Here is a 20,111-nt window from a genome sequence, read left to right as displayed (position 1 = left end):
TTGTGCCATATGCGCTTAACCTGCTGTGCTGCCAGCCAACCCCCACCCCCATGGAAGTCTTTTAAGGTGTCTTTCTATCCTTTTGCTGAGGACTCTTGCTTATGGACTTGACTTCCAGACTATAACTGCTTCATTACTGTTTCCTGCACTGCTGCGAATATGTTTAACTGGCAGACTTTTCTGTGATAAGACTTGGCAAATCCACTTTACAAGAAAAGAAATTTATTTAATTAATGTAAGTTCATAATTAAACCTTCTAAGTGTTAATATAGCTACAGAATTTTCCTGAAGGGATATAACAGAGCTAGGCATGTGAAACAAGGGATATTTGATATGAAGACTGTGGACCTTGTGCCTTTCCTGCAGTATTCTGGACATATGCATTCTCAGGGGTCCGTCTCCCTCACACATTCCTCCAAAGTCCTGCCGTACAGACAGGCTTTTTTGCCAAGAGAATGGAGGAGTGGGTTTTTTAATCTAAGGTTTAAGAATAAGAAAAGAGGGATAAACTGGGAGTTCCTGATGGAAATCTTTTATTTTCAGAGGCATTACAGTACTTGACACACAGTAGGAGCTCACGAAATATTTACTGAACACAGTAACAAACAGAAAGGGCCATCAGATTACCCGGTGGTTAGACAGGGCCCCTGCAGTAACTAGTTCCCACCACCAGATGGCAGCACAGAGCAGCATCTGAGCAAGTCAGCTTGAGGGGTCACTCAGGAGGCTCTGAGCCATTCTTTGCATCAAGAAATCACATCTCTGGTTGCTTGCCACTTCCTATTTTGAAGACCTCTCAACCAGATACACACCTCAGATTTCCAAAAAGGAAAAAAAACAAAAACAAAAATCCCACATAAAAGTGCAATTCTCTGGTCTTATAAATGTGAGTCCAGGTGCAGCTTAAGCAAACCCCCTTCAGCCTTGCTCAAGGTCTGAACCTCTAAGCTCATATAAACTCTATCCCTTCGTACTTGACGCTCCCGATCTTGGTCTCAGGCAGGAGCAGGCGCCCGTCAAGTGTGAAAGCCGTGATGTAGGTGGCCACCTTGCCGCCATCCTCCTCAGACTTGAGGGCCACAATAATCTGGTCATCCGTGTTGGGGATGAACTTGAAGGAAGAGAAGCCATGCGTGGGCACCACCTCCCCGACATGGCTGACAGTGATGTCGCTGAAGTCCTGGGCAGCACTCAGCAGCAGGTTGGTACCCTTGTGCTCGTCCTCCTTCTCACTATAGCGCTCATGGCTAGCTCGGCGTGGCAAGAAGAACCAGCGCTTCAGCATGTCGCTCCAGCAGGCTGATTCGTGAATGAGGTAGCCTGGGGAGACAGACAGCCCCATCAGCAGGCCCACCTGGTGTCTAGGCTCTCCCCTCCCACCAGAATCCTTGCCTTTCCAGCCACATGGGGTGACTCACATCCACAGGGCCACAGGCCAGGGCAAAGCACTACCGCCCCATCTGTCACTCTCCAGACCTCCTCCTAGTGGATTTGGCATGTTACTAGGTAATAAAGGTCGTGCAGACAGGTCAGACCCCAGAGGCCACCACTGATGCTAGGGCGCCCCTCTTCCCCCTCACTTTGCCAGCTGCTCCTAAAGCTTCAGAGAACCCATAGCCCTGGGCTCTGTCTCGTGTGTGCTTCCCTGGTATTAATCAAGAGTGAGGACTCAGATCCAGGGAAGCAGCAAGACAACATTCGCAAAGGCCACAATGTAGGGAATTTGAAAGATCGCAACAAGTGGGTAGGGAGCGGCTGCTTCCAGAAGCTGCAGAGAAACTCACACCTTTCATGGTTAGACAGAAAACAATCCTCTCTAGGGTCCACCTGATCAGCAAAGAATATTCAAGTTACACCTGGAGGTCTTTAAAAACATGACAGGCAATGCCCACAGGCTCCCAAGTTAAAAGTGACCAGGCCACTCCAAGCATCATTAGCCTCAGACTGACTCCCTACTTACTAACCACAAAGACTTGAAAACACGGGAAAGAACAAAAGGTCTGTATGCCATGTTTCCAGTGTCAGTTCCCAGCCCAGGGTAAGGGCCAGAGGCAGCAAAGGTCACCTGGAAGGGTGCTTGAGGGATCAAGAGGAAAAGGTTCATTTAACCCCCAGAAGCCCAAGTCAGGCAACCACAGAAGAGAGCCCAAAGCCCCAGGCTGGATCAAGTAGCCTGCTGAGAAAGCACAAGCCAGTCAGCCAAGTGGTCCGTGTTTGTGAAAGGCCCTCAGGGCAGAGCCGTGGTCCCTTACCTGGAGGCCGGATCCCAGCAGCAGCCCGCAGAGCATTGTAACTGGACACCCAATTCTCATGGTTCACGCTGCCCCTGTAGCTCACCACCTTCACCCACTCAGGGTTCTCATTCATCACTTCCCCCGTGGTGGTAGTCCACTCCTTGCCCAGGCCGCCCACATACAGATGTTCATCCTTCACAGCCAACCACTCAGCTTTGAAGCCTAGGAACAAGGACAAGAGGGATGATGTCTGGCCCCCTGCCCAGGAGACCACTGCATACATCCAGGGTAGCCTGAACATCAGACATCCATATGGTGACTTCACCAAAGGGAACAGCCAGAGAGCAGGGTCAGACAGACCACCCAGAACTCTAGGCCCTATACCACAGCCACACAAGACAGGCAGCTTTCCTGCTTTTGTCTTTCCCCTCTTCCTCTCTCCCTGCCTTCCAGGAATAATCACAGTTTCATTTGGTAACTCAGTCCACGAACTCTGTCGGGGCAGCCTCTCTTAGTGACTCAGTCTAGGTGCTCTGGCCACAGGTACCCTGCTTCACCTGCTCAGGAGGCCCAGTCAACCGTGTGTCCTAACTTCAGGATTAACCCCAGGTCCCAGAGAGGGAAGGCACACTTGCCACAGCAGAGCCCAGCATATACATATCTGAGAAAAGCACATACCAGCAGTCAGTGAGATGCTGACCACCGCATACACCTCTCACCCCATACACCTAACACGCCCACCTGCTCACACTGCTGTGAACCTAACTCTGGAAGCTGCAACACAGGCAGCCATGCAGGAGCTTCTGCTTTTCCAACACATTCTCACCTGTTCCTGACCATCCCAAGCATTTTGCCAGGTCCATGCTTGCCCCATGAGATGGCACACTGCAGGCCCCTGGGATGACAGCCACTCCTGGCATACTCAGCACAAGTCCCTGAAAGTCTCCATCTGGCCCTCTGGGCCCCTTGGAGACAAGATGTGCCCCACTCACCAGGCCCTCCATTCCTTCCTTCTGGGTAACCCTGCCATGGGCAGTCTCCTTTATCTGCTTTCTTCCTGATTCAAGAGGAAGAACAAAATTTCCTAACAGCTGTCATAATGAGGCAGGAGACAGGCAGCCAATGTTTTCTCTAAATCTGTGGTTGAGCTGCCTTCCCTACCAACTTCCCAGACTCTGAGTCGGTCCCTCAGGGAGGGCTTGACACATCTCACCTACCAGTGCCCAGTGCCTGGTTCTGCTGGCCATGGCTTACTCGGGCTCCCCATGAGCTCTACCTTCCAGGAGTACTGCAGGAGTCTCAGGTGGTTCCAGTGGAGCCACTGCTGCTCCTCTGACCTTCTTGTTGATTTTCAGAAAGGAGGGCTGGTCAGAGGAGCTCATTTACCAAATGAAGTTTCTGTTTCAAACACAACAGTCTGACACAGGGCTTTACAGGTTCAAGGCCTCTGAGGGTACAGACCCATCACAACCTGAAGGTACCTGACAGGACATAAAGGGACACATTCCCAGGGGACTGAGTAGTGTAGACAGATGTCTCATTTATTCTGGAAAGAAATTGCCCTTCTCTAGAAGCTCTCTAGTATCTGGCTCATATTTCTAGAACTTCTGGAGTCTGAACCCCCAGAGGATTTTTGTACTCAGCTGTGAGGAACCAGTCAGAAGCAGGAGGTGCTGATGCTCTTCCTGACATCCCCTTCTGGATGACTACTGTCTCATGTGCTAAACAAGCCAGCAAGTCAGCCTGGAGCGCATCTCAGTACCTCCACATGGTCCAGGAGACAGATGGGCTGACAGCCGACTCACCTTTCCCCACGGTTCCATCACCATCTGATAGGATCACCCAAGGCACAGCTTTGGTGCCCTCGATCTGGTAGATGACCCCTGTCCGGTCATCCACAGAGTAGAGCTTGCCATTGAAGACGATCAGATCAGACAGCTCCATGCCCCGTCCCTTCTCTGCCAGGTGGGACTCCAAGATGCCATGACTCTTGTCCCACTCCACAGTCATCCTATCCCCACTGTCCGACAGGGTGAGATAGCCCTTCTTCAGGTAGCTGAACCAGGTGTTTTCCTCCTGGGCCCTGGAGTCCGCGTCCAAGTCTGCAATAACCGCGATGCGGTAGCGAGTGCCACCCAGCGTCCTCTGGGGGACAGACAGGGGGTAGGTGTCATTGTACGTACTGTGGCGGTCAGCAGACGCCTGGCCAAGCCTCCAGCTATGGGCATTGAGTGTAGGGGACCGGCCTGGGGGCGGGTGGTGGAGGTAGATCAGCCAGAGGAGGGCGGCACCCACGAAGGATGGCAGAATCACCTTCCAGCGGGGGCGGAAGCGGGGGTCTGTGGCCTTGGTCATGGATGCCAGTATAGGGAGGCCCCCCACACTAATCCGCAGGGAATGCATAGACTCATTCCATTCCCAGTGCTCAGCGGGCTGGATGGGCATCAGACTGGAGGGCAGGGGGGACCTGCACATGAGGATGAAGTAAGAGATACATCAGTGGCAAGAGAGACAGAGGTTTCCCACTTCCCCAAGTTCCTGGGAGGGCTTTGGTACCCTCAAGGAAATGCCCTCCCCCCATCCTAAATCAGTAACTGTGGACACAAAAGCCCATCTTACTTGTGGCCATTTTTTTTTCATTTAGAGAGAGTGAAAGACAGAGAGAGAGAGACCACAGCACTGCTCTATCACTTGTGAAATTCCCCCCTGCAGGTGCAGCCATGAAGTGGCCCAGGACTTAAACCTGGGTTATTACACATAGTAATATGTGCACTCTACCACATAAGTTACCTGATGGCCTGTCTGCTTACATTTCAATCATGTATTTTAAACTTCTCAGTTCAAACCATCAGTCCTATTGCCCTCTCTCCTCAAAGCTCTAAACACCCCAGTCTTCCCTGAGAAACAGAGGTGAGAATTGTTCCATCTGCCATTTCTCTAGTTGAAACTTCCCTGTATGAGTTTTTGGTTTGTTTGTTTGCTTGCTTTTTGTTGTTGCGTGTTTTTAATTAAATTTTTGGGTTTGGTGCCAGCAATCAGACCAGGGGCCCACTACATGTGCAGCATGTGCCCTACCATGGGCAACAGCCATGGCCTGAGTTTTATTTTGTGGGTTTTCTGCATAAATGTGCTGCATTAACAGAAAGTCCTTCAATATTTTATTTTTTTAATGAGAGAGATACAGAAGGGGGGAACCCCGGATCACTGCTTAGCTCTGGCTTACAGTGCGGCTGAGAACTGAATTTGGGAATCCTCAGGCAAGGAAGTCTTTTGCAGAACCACTATGCTGTCTCCCCAGCCAAGACTAAAAAAGTTCTGAACTGCCACCACCACCTGGGCAGCAGGAGGGGCTTCTGCCTCCTTTCCCAGCTTCTGTCAGCAGCTCCCTTGGCCACTCCTCGCCCCAACGTTAATGTGAGTGAAGGGCAGCAGTCCTGATGCTGTGACATCTCTGCTCCTGTCTTCATCATCCTGGACCAGCATTTACACTGTGACATACCACATGGGGGCCCAGGGGTAACCCCCACCTGACCTGCTGGCGAGAGGTCTTCCTCGTTCTCTAAGTCCCTCTGGATCCTTCTACATCTGCATCTGCCCCAGGCAACCTCATCTCCTGGAGACAAACCCCTACAGGGGAGGCTCCCCAAATCTTCTGACCTCACCTCCCTATAGCAGCACAGTGCTTCCCAGCGCCCCTGGGCACCTGGAACAAGATTTCCTGGCTACTGAGGCTGGTGTGCAATGAGGATTCCCAAAACTGTCTACTCATATATAACCTGCAGGTCAGAGCTCTGAGTTCACTTCCTGCCCCAAAGTCGCGGCACAAATCCTGGCTCACGCAGGACTCTGATGGCCTCAGCTGTGAGAAGGGACAGACAATAAGATCTCCTCAGTGCAGTCCACAGGGGCCCCTCAAGTCCACCCTCCACACACCTGATGTAGGAAGGCAGGTTTTTTTTTGTTTGTTTGTTTTGTTTTTTGCAGTGTATATGGGTGAAGAATGCCTGGAGCCAGTGCTTCCTGGAAAGGGCAGAGTCCAGAGCCCACAGAGCAAGTTAGACTCCTTCAGCCTTGTGCTGCACCCAGCCATAGGACATCAGGTCATCACAGCTCCATGCCCCTGTGCCAGCCTTGCACCTGACACTCCCTCCACCCAGACAGTCACTGACCAGAGAAAACCACCTGCACCACCGTGCCAGAGAGGACACCCCACTGCCCGGCCCCTACAGTCCAGTCAGAGGGCAGTGCACCTCTCCTGGGGCCATACACTCACTTCAAAGGTGGCAGGGCTCAGTTCCTAAACAGGCCCAGATCTAGCTATGGAACAGGCAAATGTGACAAAGTGAAGAATGGGGGAGGGCATCTCCATGGGCCCTCAATGCCATCACAACCTTCCCTACAAAAATAGGCAGAAGGAAATAAATCGATGGTAGAAGGAAAGACCAATGAACCACATGGGCAGATACAGAAAGGGGAAGCCACAGCCAAGGAATACAGAAGCTGGAATAGGCGAGGAGGGATTCTAGAGGGGGGGCCTCACTACGCGGATGCTACCGGCCTCCTGAAATTCCAGGCCAGAGATACTGACTGAATCCCTGGCGACCAAAACCATGAGAGTGAAAAGCTGGCTACCTAGTTTATAGCAACGTCTCTACTGAGAGACCGAGAGCTCCAGATAGCAGCTCAGCTCTGGTTTAAGGTAGTGCCAGGGCCTGAACCTCAGACAGGCTGAGCTATCTCCCCAGTTCTCGTGGCCCTTGTGGAGATGTGGAGCAGCAGTCCTAGAAGTCACACAGCTTCCTGGCTGTCCTCGGCGACCCTGACATGTGAATGTGTGGCTGCTGGACATCCCTGTGCAGGTCTCTCACACATGTGGAGCTCCCAGAGGGAATGGCTCTGCTTTCAGTGTGTGTCTGGGGAAGAGAAGGGGGAATGACAAGCACCTGGGATTCAGTCACCTTTTGTAAACCAGAGAATGGTTGCTCTCAGAGATGGCACAGCCTGCCTGCCTTCTAAAAGACCCATTACTTTTGCCACCAGAAGTAAATCTCCCTGAGAATATAGCCTAGACAGACCCTCTGTTTGGATTGAGTGATTACTCAGCTTTTGTAGACAAGAACATCTCACTTCTTCTCATCCCCAAGCTGGTTCAACACCCAAAGCTGATGTGCCACAGTTAGTACATCTAATGTTAAGTAGTTTGAGGGGAGCTAGTGTGAAATAAGCTTGAACTTGTTTAAACACAGGTGCCCAAGAGATAGCATAATGGGTAGAGCAGACACCTTGACATACATACACAAGGTCCAGAGTTCAGGCCTTGGCACTGCATGAGAGCACCAAGACACCAGGGGAAGCTCCATGGATAGTAGAGTGGTACTGTGATGTTTCTCCCTCCTTTTTTTTCTCTCCCTCTAAAATGAAAAGAATGAAAAAGTTGGTCCAGGAACAGTGTAGGTAACAGGCATGCAAGAGACCCCAATGACATTAAAAGTCAAATAATCACCTATCATGAGCACTGAGAGGAAAAGCCAGAGAAAGTGAGTGATGAAAATGGATGAACCCTAGGGGACCAGGAGGGGAAGAAATGCAGTTGAGACTGCTCCTCTCCTTGTGCATGCCCCCCAAGGTGCCAAGCAAGTCCAATGTTTGTTATATTGTCTCAGGATTTGTTTCTGCCTCTTCTGCCTGTAGCAAAATTAGCTGATTTAATGGGACTAAGAAAAGAAGAACCCACGTAACTCCATGGATGAGTCACAAGGCCCTTGGCCAGGCTCACCTGCTGAGGTGGGCCTGCAAACCGTCCTCTTCCTGTTAATAAAGATCAGGGCACCACACCCCGCTGACTCCCTGGTTTTCCTAGCTTAGCCTCATTGCAAGGGAGCATGCCTGAAACGGTACCAGGAGGATGACAGCCACCATGGAGACTTGGGTCTTAATTCCACAGGCACTCCCAGGTTCATACCCATCTGGTCTTCATCCTAGCAGAATGGGCCTGAAGCAGAAGTGGGTGCCCAGACTCCAGGGAAGCAGCCTATTTCCTCCCATACACCCAGAGGCTGCCCTTAGCCAGGAGCGGGCAGCCATGCAGAGGTTACCTCCCAGGGCAGTCCTCAGGTTGCCATCTGATTTCTTCATGGGGACTAGATGGTGGGGGCAGCCAGTGTCCCCCCAGTACACAGGCCAAGGAGTCTCCTTTCCACCCTGTCTGCAGGAGTGGCAGGTGATAGAACAAACAGGTCTAACAGTTACAGGAGCTGCCAGGCCAAAGCTCCTCCCTTCCAGGATCTAGGAATGCAGGAAGCGGAGTTGGGCAGGTTCCTTTCCAGGTCCTTGCCTCTTGGGAAAGTCGGCCAGGCTCCTCTCAGTTCCTCACTCCTGTGCAGCTGCAACCCACTTCTCTGGGCAAACCTGAGACCTGCTCTATCCACTGCCACCAACAGATATGTCCTACTAAAAAGTGAAGAGCTGACCCCACTGAGCTTATAGACTAGCTGACCCCACTGAGCTCATAGACTAGCTGTGAGTTAACTGAGCTCACAGAGCAATGGCAGAGGCCATGGGGACTCAGAGCACTGGATCAGGAACACTGGGGGAGCTGTCTCAGGGTAATGAGTCTTCATTAAACAGCCACTGTGAGACAGGCTCTGAGCAAATGCATCAAGACTGCCTGACCAGTATACTCTGGATGGGGTGTGTAGCTGGAGCCCAGGAAAAAGGAAAGCATATCCATAGTTGTCAGATCTATCCTTCAGAAATTGCTGAGGCCAACCCCCTCCCCAGTGGGAATAACCCTGCTCATCTATCCCTTCTCCTGCCCCCAGCCTATTAGAAGGCAGTTCTTTATAAGTAGTTTCAGGACCAACTATTTTCCAGACCTCTTTTTTTTATATATTTATTTATTCATTCCCTTTTGTTGCCCTTGTTGTTTTATTATTGTTGTTATTATTGTTGTTGTTATTGATGCCATCGTTGTAGGATAGAACAGAGAGAAATGGGGGGGGGGGAGACAAACACCTACAGACTTGCTTCACCACCTGTGAAGCAACTCCCATGCAGGTGGGAAGCCGGGGGCTCGAACCGTCCAGACCTCTTTTTTAAAAAATCTTTTTAAAATTAATTTAATTAGTTTATATGACAGAGGGAAACAGGAGAGAAAGAGAGACACCTGTAGCACTGCTTCACCACTTGTGAAGCTCCCTTCCCTTCAGGTGGGCACTGAAGGCTTGAACCTGAGTCCTTGTGCATTGCAATGTGTGCAATTAACTAGGTCCAGACCTCAGTTTTTAAGGCCCAGTAGCATGACAATAGTAATAACAAGTACTGAGTAGAGTAATGTGAGTTTTGCTGCTCTAACATTTATTTTTCACCCTAAGGACAGAAGTCTACAAGGGTTGGATTAGAAAGCAAGGGCTGCCTTCCTTTTTGAGGTCCTAAGGGAGAATCTAATCCGTTGCCCTTCCTAGCTTCCAAAGATTACCTGTCTTCCTTAGTTCCCCCTACCCCCCATCTCCATCAGTGTGTTGTGACATACACACATGTCTTGGTGGTTAGACTGTAGACATCTTGGGGGGAAGTTCCAGTCATATTCAACTCTGCCTCTGAATCAAGTTCATGATCTCAGCCCTTCCACAGTTTGTATTTGTTGCATCACAGTAGGACTGTGAATACTTAATTTGTACCATCAATGTGACACTTGGAAAAATTCTAGCCAAAACAGTACTATCCCAGCTTACAATGATGTCCTGAATAAATACAGTACATGCTTGGGCACGTTTTCCAGAAAGTATGAGAATCAGGGGAATTCAATACTCCTGCTTTTGGTCCAAGTCCGTATTCAGTCCTGAGTGCTCTCAGGGCTGAGTTTCTGGGATACTTAAGCATTCTGGACCACCTATCCCCAGCCTCTCCCAAGTCCAGTCCACCATATTACTTCTAGCCTGATCCCCTCATCTGCACACTGACCCAGCTCACCCCCTACACTGCCCCAGCGCAAGCCCCAGGGCCCAGCCCCCTGGTGAGCAATGAGGGATATACACACTGGTGAGAACCCAGAGTACCGCTGATAAATGTACTTTCCCAAGTAAATAAGTAAAATTCAGAAGAAATTTAAGTTAAAATGATGTGACAACATCTGTAAGAACAGATCTCTCCACCAGCATAATTTCTTCCTAATGAGTCATCTTGGTTTAGTGAACAGGAACACCAACATAGAAGTCCTCACTGGATTCCCTTAATGTTGGTATTTAATGCAAGCTTTCCAAGAAATCTCCAGTGTGGAGTGAATTTAATAAAAAAAAGAACACCACTACCACCCCCAATGAGTACCTACCATTCCACAAGTATCTGCACAATAAAGAAATTCTTTCAAAGGCAGGAAAGATAGTATACTAGTTATGCAAATAGACTCCCAGGCTCCCAGGTCAGGGTTCCATCTCCCAACCAGTGCTCTGGCAAAATGATGATGATGATGACAACGATGATGAAATTCTTCCATACTGAACTACTGATCCATTTCAGGAGTCTGGACCTGCTCTATCTTTGATGGAGAAAACTCTAGAGCATTTAAGTTCCTGGCTATGTAGCTGTCTGGAGACCGGCAGGCTGCTGCAAGAAAGCCCTGAGACTGGAAGGTGTGGGCGACGCCTGTGCTGGGTCCCGATGGGCGGGCACCCCAGGAGCCAGCTTCACCTCTGCCACCTAAGTCTGTCCACACCGATCCATGGTGCAGAGCAGGTGCATTCAGAATGGGATACAAACCCAAAGCACCAACAGCTTAAACAAGCACATTCACTACACCTCTGCGGGCTACGGAAGCATATGCATAAACACTCAGAGTATGGCTCCGGAGGCAGAGACCTTAGAAGGCATTAGCCTTGACAGAAGGTACCAAGAGAGCAGCTCTCCACCTCTAGCAAAGGGTCCCAGGGTGATGCCAACCACCACCATCCCTCTTCCTAAAACCACCGCATGGTCAGGTTAAATCGGACAAGAAAGTGAGATGACGTTGAACCCTCTCCCTAGGTGACAGGATCCCTCTGCCTGCCAAGCGCGGGAGCTTCAGGGTGGATGCAAGGCTGGTGCCCACAGCTCAGGCTGGGTTGGGGGCCACCGGGCTACAGCCAGAGACCCTCGGAGCACCGGGAAGCCTTCTCCCAAAAACCTATGGGCAGGGGCCGGGCTCTGCACCTGCCCATCGCCCCTCCTGGGCCGCCCCAAACACCAGCCCCCGACCCCCAACTACGGGAACTGCAGCGGGGCGGGGGTGGCCAGGAGAGCTGGGGCCAGACGCCTTCAGGAAGGGGCACAGAGGCCCAGGAAAAGACGCTGGCGGCGGCCCTGGGATAGGAATGGCAGCCGGGGGGCGGGGAGGCCGACGGCGCAGGCTCTCCCCACTGGCGTCCGGCGGAAGTGGAGGCGGGAGCGAGTCCCGTGGCAGGCGCTGAGGTGCCGGCTGGGAACGGACAAGGCCCCAGCTGCGGGGGGGGCAACGGCTGTGAACCGGTCAGGAAGGCAGCCTGCGGAAACGAATTCCGGGCCGCAGCGAGGCCCGCGGGGGCAGTCTTCACTCACCGGTGCGGGGCTGCTTCCGGGGTCGCGGAGGTGGCAGACGGCCTAGCGGAGCGCAGAGCCGGCGGAAAAGCGGCGCCTCCCGCCCAGGGTCTAACCCCTCCTCCTGCGGACGCTCGGATTCGACAACCCTAGTGCTGCGGCTGCGCGCCGGTCACAGAGGCTCCTGGGAGTGGTAGTTTTCTGGCTCAGCGAAGCTCAGCATTTAGGGGAGGAGAAGCTAGGGGCACAGAAGTCCCAGCTTCAACCCAGGTTTAGGAGCTCTGGCCCACACCGTGTTACGCTCGAACCTGGGCAAAAGGAAAGGGGGAGGAGGTGGGATGGGCCTGGGCACGTGAGTACTAGTATCTTTTTGTTTTGTTTTTACTTTAAAAAAAAAATAATGTTTTATTTCTGTCCTTTAAGGCTCAGTTTCACTATTAGCAAAGACACTTCCTTTTACTATGATTTCAAATAAAATACAGCTCAAGTATATTCTGACATTGCATTTTATCAATTTTTATGGCAATCACTGTCATTTTAGCACAGTTATAATTTATTTGTTCATTTTGTTTTTAATCCAAATGAGAGTTTATTGGTTCTTATAACTGAAAACACCAGGAAGAGATTTCCAGTTCCGGTCTGGGTGCGTCCAAGGCATCAGACAAGTTCTTAAGAGGCAGCTGTTCTCTCTCCATCTTCATGCACTGCTTCCTTTTGGGTTTTTCTGGTGTTTTTTTTTTTTTCCTTTATTGAGGATTAATGTTTTACATTTGACATTAAATACAATAGTTTTTGTACATGCATAGCATTTCTCAGTTTTCCACGTAACAATACAACCCCCACAAGGTCTTCTGTCATCCTTTTTTAGAACCCCCAAGCCAACCCCCACCCCATCTACCCCAGAGTCTTTTACTTTGGTGCAATACACCAACTCCAGTCCAGGTTCTCCATAGTGTTTTCCCTTCTGATCTTGTTTTTCAACATCTGCTTTTCAGTGAGATCATCCCATATTTATCTTTCTGTTTCTGACTTATTTCACTTAACATGATTTCATCAAGCTCCATCCAAGATGGGCTGAAAATGGTGAAATCACTATTTTTAATAGCTGAGTAGTGTTCCATTGTGTATACATCCCACAGCTTGCTAAGCCACTCATCTATTGTTGGACACCTGGGTTGCTTCCAGGTTTTGGCTATTACAAATTGTGCTGCTATGAACACAGGTATACACAAATCTTTTTGGATGGGTGTGTTGGTTCCTTTAGGATATATCCCCAGGAGAGGAATTGCAGGATCATAGGGTAGGTCTATTTCTAGCCTTCTGAGAGTTCTCCAGACTGCTCTCCACAGGACTTGGACCAACTGACATGCCCACCAGCAGTGCAGAAGGGTTCCTTTGACCCCACAACCTCTCCAGCATTTGTTGCACTACCTTTTCTGATGTATGACATTCTCACAGGAGTGAAGTGGTATCTCATTTGCATTTCTCCTACAATCAAAGACTTGGAGCATTTTTGCATGTGCTTCTCGGACTTCTGGATCTCTTCTGTGGTGAATATTCTGTCCATGTCCCCTCCCCATTTTTGGATGGGGTCATTTGTTTTCTTGTGGTTGAGTTTGGCAAGCTCTTTATATCTTTTGGTTATTAAACTTTTGTCTGATGTATGGCATGTAAAGATATTCTCCAATTCTGTGAGGGGTCTCTTGGTTTGGGTAGTAGTTTTATTAGCTGTGCAGAAGCTTTTTAATTTGATGTAGTCCCATAGGTTTATGCCTGTATTAGTCTTCTTTGTAATTGGATTCATTTCATTGAAGATATCTTTAAAATTTATGGGGAAAAGAGTTCTGCCAATATTTTCCTCTAAGTATCTGATAGTTTCTGGTCTAGCATCCAAGTCCTTGATCCATGTGGAATTTACTTTTGTGTTTGGTGAAATATAGTGGTTCAGTTTCATTCTTCTGCATGTTTCAACCCATTTTTTTTCCAACACTATTTGTTGAAAAGACTCACCTTTCCCCATTTAACAGTCGGGGCATCTTTGCCAAAGATTAGATGTCCATAGGTATGGGGGCTTACTTCTGGACTCTCAATTCTATTCCCCTGTTCAGTGTGTCTATTCATATTCCAGTACCAAGCAGTTTTGATGACAATAATACAATTTGAGATCTGGGAGTGTGATGCCTCCAGTTCTATTCTTTCTTCTCAAGATTGTTTTGGCAATTCTAGGTATTTTCTGATTCCAGATAACCATTTATAGCATTTGCTCTATTCTCCTAGAAAATATGGTTAAGATCTTGATGGGGATAGCATTAAATTTGTATATGGTTCTGAATAGTATATTCATTTTGATGATGTTAATTCTTCCAACCCATGAACATGGAATATCTTTCCACTTCTTTGTGTCTTTTTCAATTTCCTTGAGTAGTGACTCATACTTTTCAGTATTCTAGCCTTTTGCTTCACATTGGTTTGGTCTCGCCCCACCCCCGCGAGCCTCTGGGAGATTGTGGTTTGGCCCCTGCTAGTTTCGCAGGCCCCCTTTTCCCGTCCCCTGCCCCTACGGACTTCCTGAGTTCATGCCGCAGCCACTGGAAGAGAAGGATGCAGGACAGATATGTGTGGTGATTGGTTTGGGTTAGTTTTTCAATCGTTGTTCGTGAATAAAGAAATACAGCCTCTCTGCCCAGCCGTGTGTCTTTGAGTCTCTGTCTACTGCAGCGAAGCTAGCCCAGCTTGCTGGAGCCACGAACTTTAACGACACCTAACTTTGGTTATTTCAGTTCTTCTGGTTGCTTTAGGGTCCCTTTGTTCTTCTTCTAAATCTTTAAGGTGTGTAATCAGGTTGTTTATTTGAGTTCCTTTATTTCCTCTTTGCCCAGTCATTGTTAAGTAACATACTGTTGAGCTTGCACATTTTGGGACTATTAGTAATCTTTTGTTTATTGTTAAGTGTTAGTTTAATTCTGCTGTGGTCTGAGAAGATGCTTGGGATGATTTCAGTGCTCTTGAGTTTGCTGATGCTGTTTTTGTGGCCTAACATATGGCCTATCCTTGAGAATGACCCATATGGACTTGAGTAGAATGTGTATTCCAGTTTCTATTGGTGAATGACTCTGAAAATGTTCAATAGTTTTAGTTTATCTATCTCTTCATTTTGCTCCCTAATTTCTTTTTTGATTCTGCCTGGATAATCTGTCAGTTTGAGAGAATGTGGTGTTGAAGGCCCCTACACTATTACTGTGCTGCTGTTAATATATTGCTATAGCTCTTTCAATACGTGTTTGATGTATTTAGATATACTTCTCATTGGGGTACATAAATGTTAATAATTGTTAAGTCCTCTTGATTGACTGATCCTCTGAGCATTAAGTAATGTCCATCAGTATCTTTTTTAATTTTACTTATTTTAAAGTCTATCATGGCAGATATAAGAATAACTGTTCCTGCCTTTTTTTGTGGTCCATTGACTTGTATGATAGTTTTCCATCATTTCACTTTAAGTCTGTGTTTGTTTTGTTGAGTTCGGTGGGTTTCCTGTAGATAGTATATTGTTGGGTTGTGTTTTATGATCCATCTTCCTACTCTGTGCCTTTTAATAGGCGAATTCAGGCCACTGACATTTATTGATATCAAAGACTGAAGACATTTTAATGCCATTTTTGGATGGGGTCATTTGCTTTTTTGGTGCTAAGTTTGCTGAGCTCTTTATATATTTTGGTGATTAGTTTCTTGTCTGATGTATGGCATGTGAAGATCTTCTCCCATTCTGTGAGGGGTCTCTCTGTTTGTTTAATAGTTTCTTTGGATGTGCAGAAGCTTTTCAATTAGATGTAGTCCCATTGGTTTGTTTCTGCTTTAGTCTTCCTTGCAATTGGGTTTGATTCATCAAAGATGTCCTTGAGGTGTAGGTGGGAAACTGTTTTACCAATGTTTTCCTCTAATTATTTGATTGTTTCTGGTCTGACATCTAGGTCTTTGATCCATTTGGAGTTGATTTTTGTTTCTGGTGAGATAAAGTGGTTCAATTTCATACTTCTGCATGTTGCAACCCAGTTTTCCCAGCACCATTTATTGAAGAGAGCCTCCTTTTTCCATTTAATCCTTTGGGCCCCCTTATCAAAGATTAGATGTCCATAGGTGTGGGGATTTATTTCTGGGCTTTCAATTCTGTTCCACTGGTCTGTGTGCCTATTTTTGTTCCAGTACCATGCTGTTTTGATGATGATGGCTTTATAATATAGTTTAAGGTCTGGGAGTGTGATGCCTCCATTTCTGTTTCTTTTCCTCAAGATGGTTTTGGCAATTCTAGGTGTTTTCAGGTTCCAGATAAATGATTGTAGTGTTTGTTCTATTCTCTTAAAGAAGCTTGGTGGATCTTTGATGGGTATTGCATTAAATTTGTATATGGCTCTGGGGAGAATATTCATTTTGATGATATTTATTCTTCAAATCCATGAGCATGGGATATGTTTCCATTTCTTGGTATCAGTTTCTATTTCCTTGAGTAGTGATTCATAGTTTTCAGCATACAAGTCTTTCACTTCTTTTTTTTTTTCTCCTCCAGGGTTATTGCTGGGCTAGGTGCCTGCACCATGAATCCACCACTCCTGGAGGCCATTTTTTCCCCCTTTTTGTTGCCCTAGTTGTTGCAGCCTTGTTGCGGTTATTATTGCCATTGTTGACGTTGCTTTGTTGTTGGATAGAACAGAGAGAAATGGAGAGAGGAGGGGAAGACAGAGAGAGAGGGAGAGAAAGATAGACACCTGCAGACCTGCTTCACCGCCTGTGAAGCGATTCCCCTGCAGGTGGGGAGCCGGGGGCTCGAACCGAGATCCTTATGCCGGTCCCTGCACTTTGCGCCACGTGAGCTTAACCCACTGCGCCACTGCCTGACCCCCAAGTCTTTCACTTCTTTGGTCAACTTTATTCCTAGGTATTTGATTGATTTTGCTGAAACAGTAAATGGGAGTGATATCTGGATGTCTTCTTCTTCAGATTTAGTGTTTGCATAAAGAAATGCCACTGATTTTTGTACATTGATTTTGTAGCCTGATACCTTGTTATATTGCCTAATAACTTCCAGTAATTTTCTGCTGGATTCTTTAGGTTTTTCTATGTATACTATCATATCATCTGAAAATAGTGAGAGCTTGACTTCTTCCCTTCCAATCTGTATTCCTTTGATTTCTTTCTCTTGCCTGACTTCTATGGCAAGAACTTCCAATACTATGTAACGGTGACAGTGGACAGCCCTGTCTAGTCCCCGATCTGAGGGGGAATGCTTTCAGCTTCTGTCCATTGAGTATGATGTTGGCTGTAGGTTTGTTATATATAGACTCCACTATCTTGAGGAATTTACCATCTATTCCCATTTTTTGTAGAGTTTTGAGCATGAATGGGTATTGGATCTTGTCAAAGGCTTTCTCTGCATCTATTGAGATAGTCATGTGGTTTTTGGCTTTGCTTTTATTTATGTGGTGAATGACATTGATTGACTTATGGATGTTGAACCAGCCTTGCATTCCTGGGATGAATCCCACTTGGTCATGATGAACAATCTTTTTGATATGTTGCTGTATCCAGTTGGCCAAGATCTTGTTTAATATTTTGGCATCTATGTTCATCAGAGATATCAGTCTGTAGTTTTCCTTTTTTGTTCTGTCCCTATCAGCTTTTGGTATCATGGTGATGTTGGTTTCATAGAAGGTGGAAGGGAGTATTCCTGTTTCTTCAATCTTATGGAATAGCTTAAGAAGTATGGGTATTAACTGTTTCCTGAAAGTTTTGTAGAATTCCTTTGTGAAGCCATCTGGTCCAGGACTTTTGTTGTTGGGGAGATTCTTAATAATGGTTTCAATTTCTTTGTCTGTGATTGGTGCATTTAGATTTTGTAGTTCTTCTTGGTTCAGTTTTGGAAGGGCATATGTTTCTAGGAATTGTTCCATTTCTTCCAGATTCTCTAGCTTGGTGGCATATAGTTCTTTATAGAAGTTTCGCAGGATTCTCTGGATTTCTGTGGTGTCAGTTGTGATATCTCCTCCATCGTTTACAATTCTATTAATTTGAGTCTTCTCTCTTTTTTGTTTGGTGAGTCTGGCTAGAGGTTTGTCAATTTTGTTTAATCTTTCAAAGAACCAACATTTGGCTTCATTGATCTTTTGTATGGTTCTTTTATTTTCGATGTTGTTTATTTCTGCTCTAACTTTAGTGATTTCTGTCCTTCTGGTTGCTTTAGGGTTCCTTTGTTCCTCTTCCTCTAAATCCTTGAGGTGTGCAGTAAGGTCGTTCATTTGAGCTTCTTCTTGGTGTTTAATATGTGATTGTATGGCTATAAGTTTCCCTCTCATTACTGCTTTAGCTGTGTCCCAAATATTTTGATAGGTTGTGTCTTCATTTTCATTTGTTTCCAGGAACATTTGAATTTCCTGCTTGAGTGAGTCTCTGACCCAGTGGTTCTTAAGGAGTATGTTGTTTAGTTTCCAAATTCTGTGACTTTTAATAATTTTCTGTTTGTTGTTAAATGTTAGTTTTACTCCACTATGGTCTGAGAAGATACTTGGGATGATTTCAATGCTCTTGAATTTATTGATGCTGTCTTTGTGGCCTAACATGTGGTCTATCCTTGATTATGTGTTATGTGGATTTGAAAAGAAGGTGTATTCCAGTTTTTTGTGGTGGAGGAGTCTGAAAATGTCTAAGAGGTCTAGTCTGTCAATCTGTTCACTCAATTCTCTTGTATCTTTATTGGTTCTCTGCTTTGTTGGTCTGTCTAAGTGTGAGAGTGGGGTATTGAAGTTTACCACTATTATTGTATTACTATTGATGTATTTTTGAAATTCTTTCAGTAGGTGCTTAATGTATTTAGATGGTCCCTCATTGGGTGCATAGATGTTAATAATTGTTAAGTCTTCTCAGCTGATTGATCCTCTAATCATTATGTAATGTCCTTGCCTATATTTTATTACTTTATTTAATTTAAAATCTATCGTGTCTGAAATGAGAATGGCTGTTCCTGCCCTTTTTTGTGGTCCGTTAGCCTGTATGATAGTTTTCCATCCATTCACTTTAAGTCTGTGTTTATCTTGTTGTGCCAGATGGGATTCTTGCAAGCAGCATATGGTTGTTATGTTTTCTGATCCATCCCCCCACCCTGTGCCTTTTGATGGGTGAGTTTAAGCCATTGACATTTATTGATATTATGGATTTAATGTATTGTAGTGCCATTGTTCAAAAAAAATTTGTTTGCTCTGATATATTGCCAGTATTATAGTGATGTTCTTGTTTATAAGAGGTCTTTTAGAACCTCTTTCAGGGCTGGCTTGGTGATGGTTACCTCCTTTAACTGTTGTTTGTCTAAGAAGGTTTTGATCCCTCCATCTAGTTTGAATGAAAGTCTAGCAGGATATCTTATCCTTGGTTGAAACCCTTTTTCATTCAGGGCTTGATAGATATCTTGCCATTCCCTTCTGGCTTTTAGAGTTTGAGTGGAGAAGTCTGCAGATAATCTTATGGGTTTTCCCATGTATGTGACTTTTTGTTTCTCTCTTGCAGCCTTTAGGATCCTTTCTTTATCCTTACTTCTTCTCATTGTGACTATGATGTGTCTTGGTGTCTTCAGGTGTGGGTTGATTCTGTTTGGTACTCTCTGGGCCTCTTGAACTTGATGTCCTTTCTGTTATTCAGGTCTGGGAAGTTTTCTTCTATTATTTCCTCTAGAATGTTTGCTTCCCCTTCCTCTCTTTCTTCCTCTGGCAGGCCAATTATATGAATATTACTTCTTTTGAGATCATCCCATATGTCTCTGTTGTTGTTTTCAGTGTCTCTCAATCTCTTTTTAAGCTCTTTCACCTCTTTCTTCATTTTCTCTAACTCATTCTCTATCTGACTAATTCTGTTTTCTGCTTCTGTTAGTCTGCTTTCCCTTGCCTCAGCTTCTTTCTTCATTACAGCTATTTCAGCTTTCAGTTCTCTAATTGCCTCAAGATAATCAGTATTTTCCTTGGGGGTCTAAACTGTTGTTTCCCTAATACTGCCATTCCTTTCCTCCAATGTTTTTTTCATTTCTGTGATTAATAAGTTTATTATTGCTTGCATACTTTTCTTATCTATGGTTACTTCCGGCTGATTTGTAGTTTCTTCTGGGCTCTTGTCTTCATTCATTGGAGTAGCAGTTTTATTTGTTTTTGATCTACCCATTTTTTGATTCATGTGTTTCTTTTTTTTTTATGCTCTGTTGTTCCTCAGTTGTGTAAAAGTAACACTGTACTAAATACCTTTATGACAATTGCACTCACCAACCTCAGGAATTACAGTAGCAACTGAAGCAAG

The 20,111-nt window shown here is 46.3% G+C and overlaps 2 protein-coding genes across 9 annotated transcripts in view; one reads left to right on the top strand and one right to left on the bottom strand.

Annotated features, from left to right (window-relative positions):
- Positions 1 to 516: 516 nt before the first annotated feature.
- CANT1 (calcium activated nucleotidase 1) lies at positions 517 to 11,903 on the bottom strand. 6 transcript variants are annotated; one of them, XM_060171889.1, is made up of 5 exons: positions 7,531 to 7,643; positions 6,867 to 7,147; positions 4,040 to 4,701; positions 2,253 to 2,456; positions 517 to 1,320 (listed from the first exon to the last, which is right to left on the bottom strand). In XM_060171889.1, the coding sequence occupies exons 3-5, from the start codon at positions 4,677 to 4,679 to the stop codon at positions 950 to 952; spliced, it is 1,215 nt and encodes a 404-aa protein (XP_060027872.1). In that variant the 5' UTR covers positions 4,680 to 4,701; positions 6,867 to 7,147; positions 7,531 to 7,643; the 3' UTR covers positions 517 to 949. The 6 variants fall into 6 exon arrangements, with proteins under 6 accessions (XP_060027872.1, XP_007533019.1, XP_060027870.1 ...); XM_007532957.3 differs by lacking the exons at positions 6,867 to 7,147; positions 7,531 to 7,643 and adding an exon at positions 11,805 to 11,903; XM_060171887.1 differs by lacking the exon at positions 6,867 to 7,147 and having other exon boundaries at positions 7,517 to 7,643.
- The window catches only part of C1QTNF1 (C1q and TNF related 1), a 72,033-nt gene continuing 63,616 nt past the window's right edge, over positions 11,695 to 20,111 (top strand). Inside the window, exon 1 of one of the 3 annotated variants that reach the window (XM_060171894.1) lies at positions 11,695 to 11,806. Coding sequence is in view for 1 of the 3 variants with exons in the window: in XM_060171891.1 (XP_060027874.1) it covers positions 12,122 to 12,135 (14 nt within the window). In the remaining 2 variants the exon portion in view is untranslated. Of the gene's footprint in view, positions 11,807 to 12,001; positions 12,136 to 20,111 lie in introns of those variants that run through there. The other 2 variants (XM_060171891.1, XM_007532958.3) reach the window with 2 other exon arrangements.

The sequence above is a fragment of the Erinaceus europaeus genome, chromosome 14, assembly GCF_950295315.1.
Source record: "Erinaceus europaeus chromosome 14, mEriEur2.1, whole genome shotgun sequence".
NCBI classification, from domain to species: Eukaryota; Metazoa; Chordata; class Mammalia; order Eulipotyphla; family Erinaceidae; genus Erinaceus; species Erinaceus europaeus.
This window is presented reverse-complemented; position numbering and strand designations above follow the sequence as displayed.

Excerpts from the sequence above, each read along its gene's own strand:
- CANT1 (XM_060171886.1), bottom strand. The coding sequence starts at position 7,594 with ATGGAGCTTCCCCTGGTGTCTTGGTGCTCTCATGCAGTGCCAAGGCCT. Across the intron at positions 2,457-4,039 it reads TGATGGAACCGTGGGGAAAG|GCTTCAAAGCTGAGTGGTTG; the intron begins GTGAGTCGGCTG and ends CCTTGTTCCTAG. Across the intron at positions 1,321-2,252 it reads TGCTGGGATCCGGCCTCCAG|GCTACCTCATTCACGAATCA; the intron begins GTAAGGGACCAC and ends CTGTCTCCCCAG.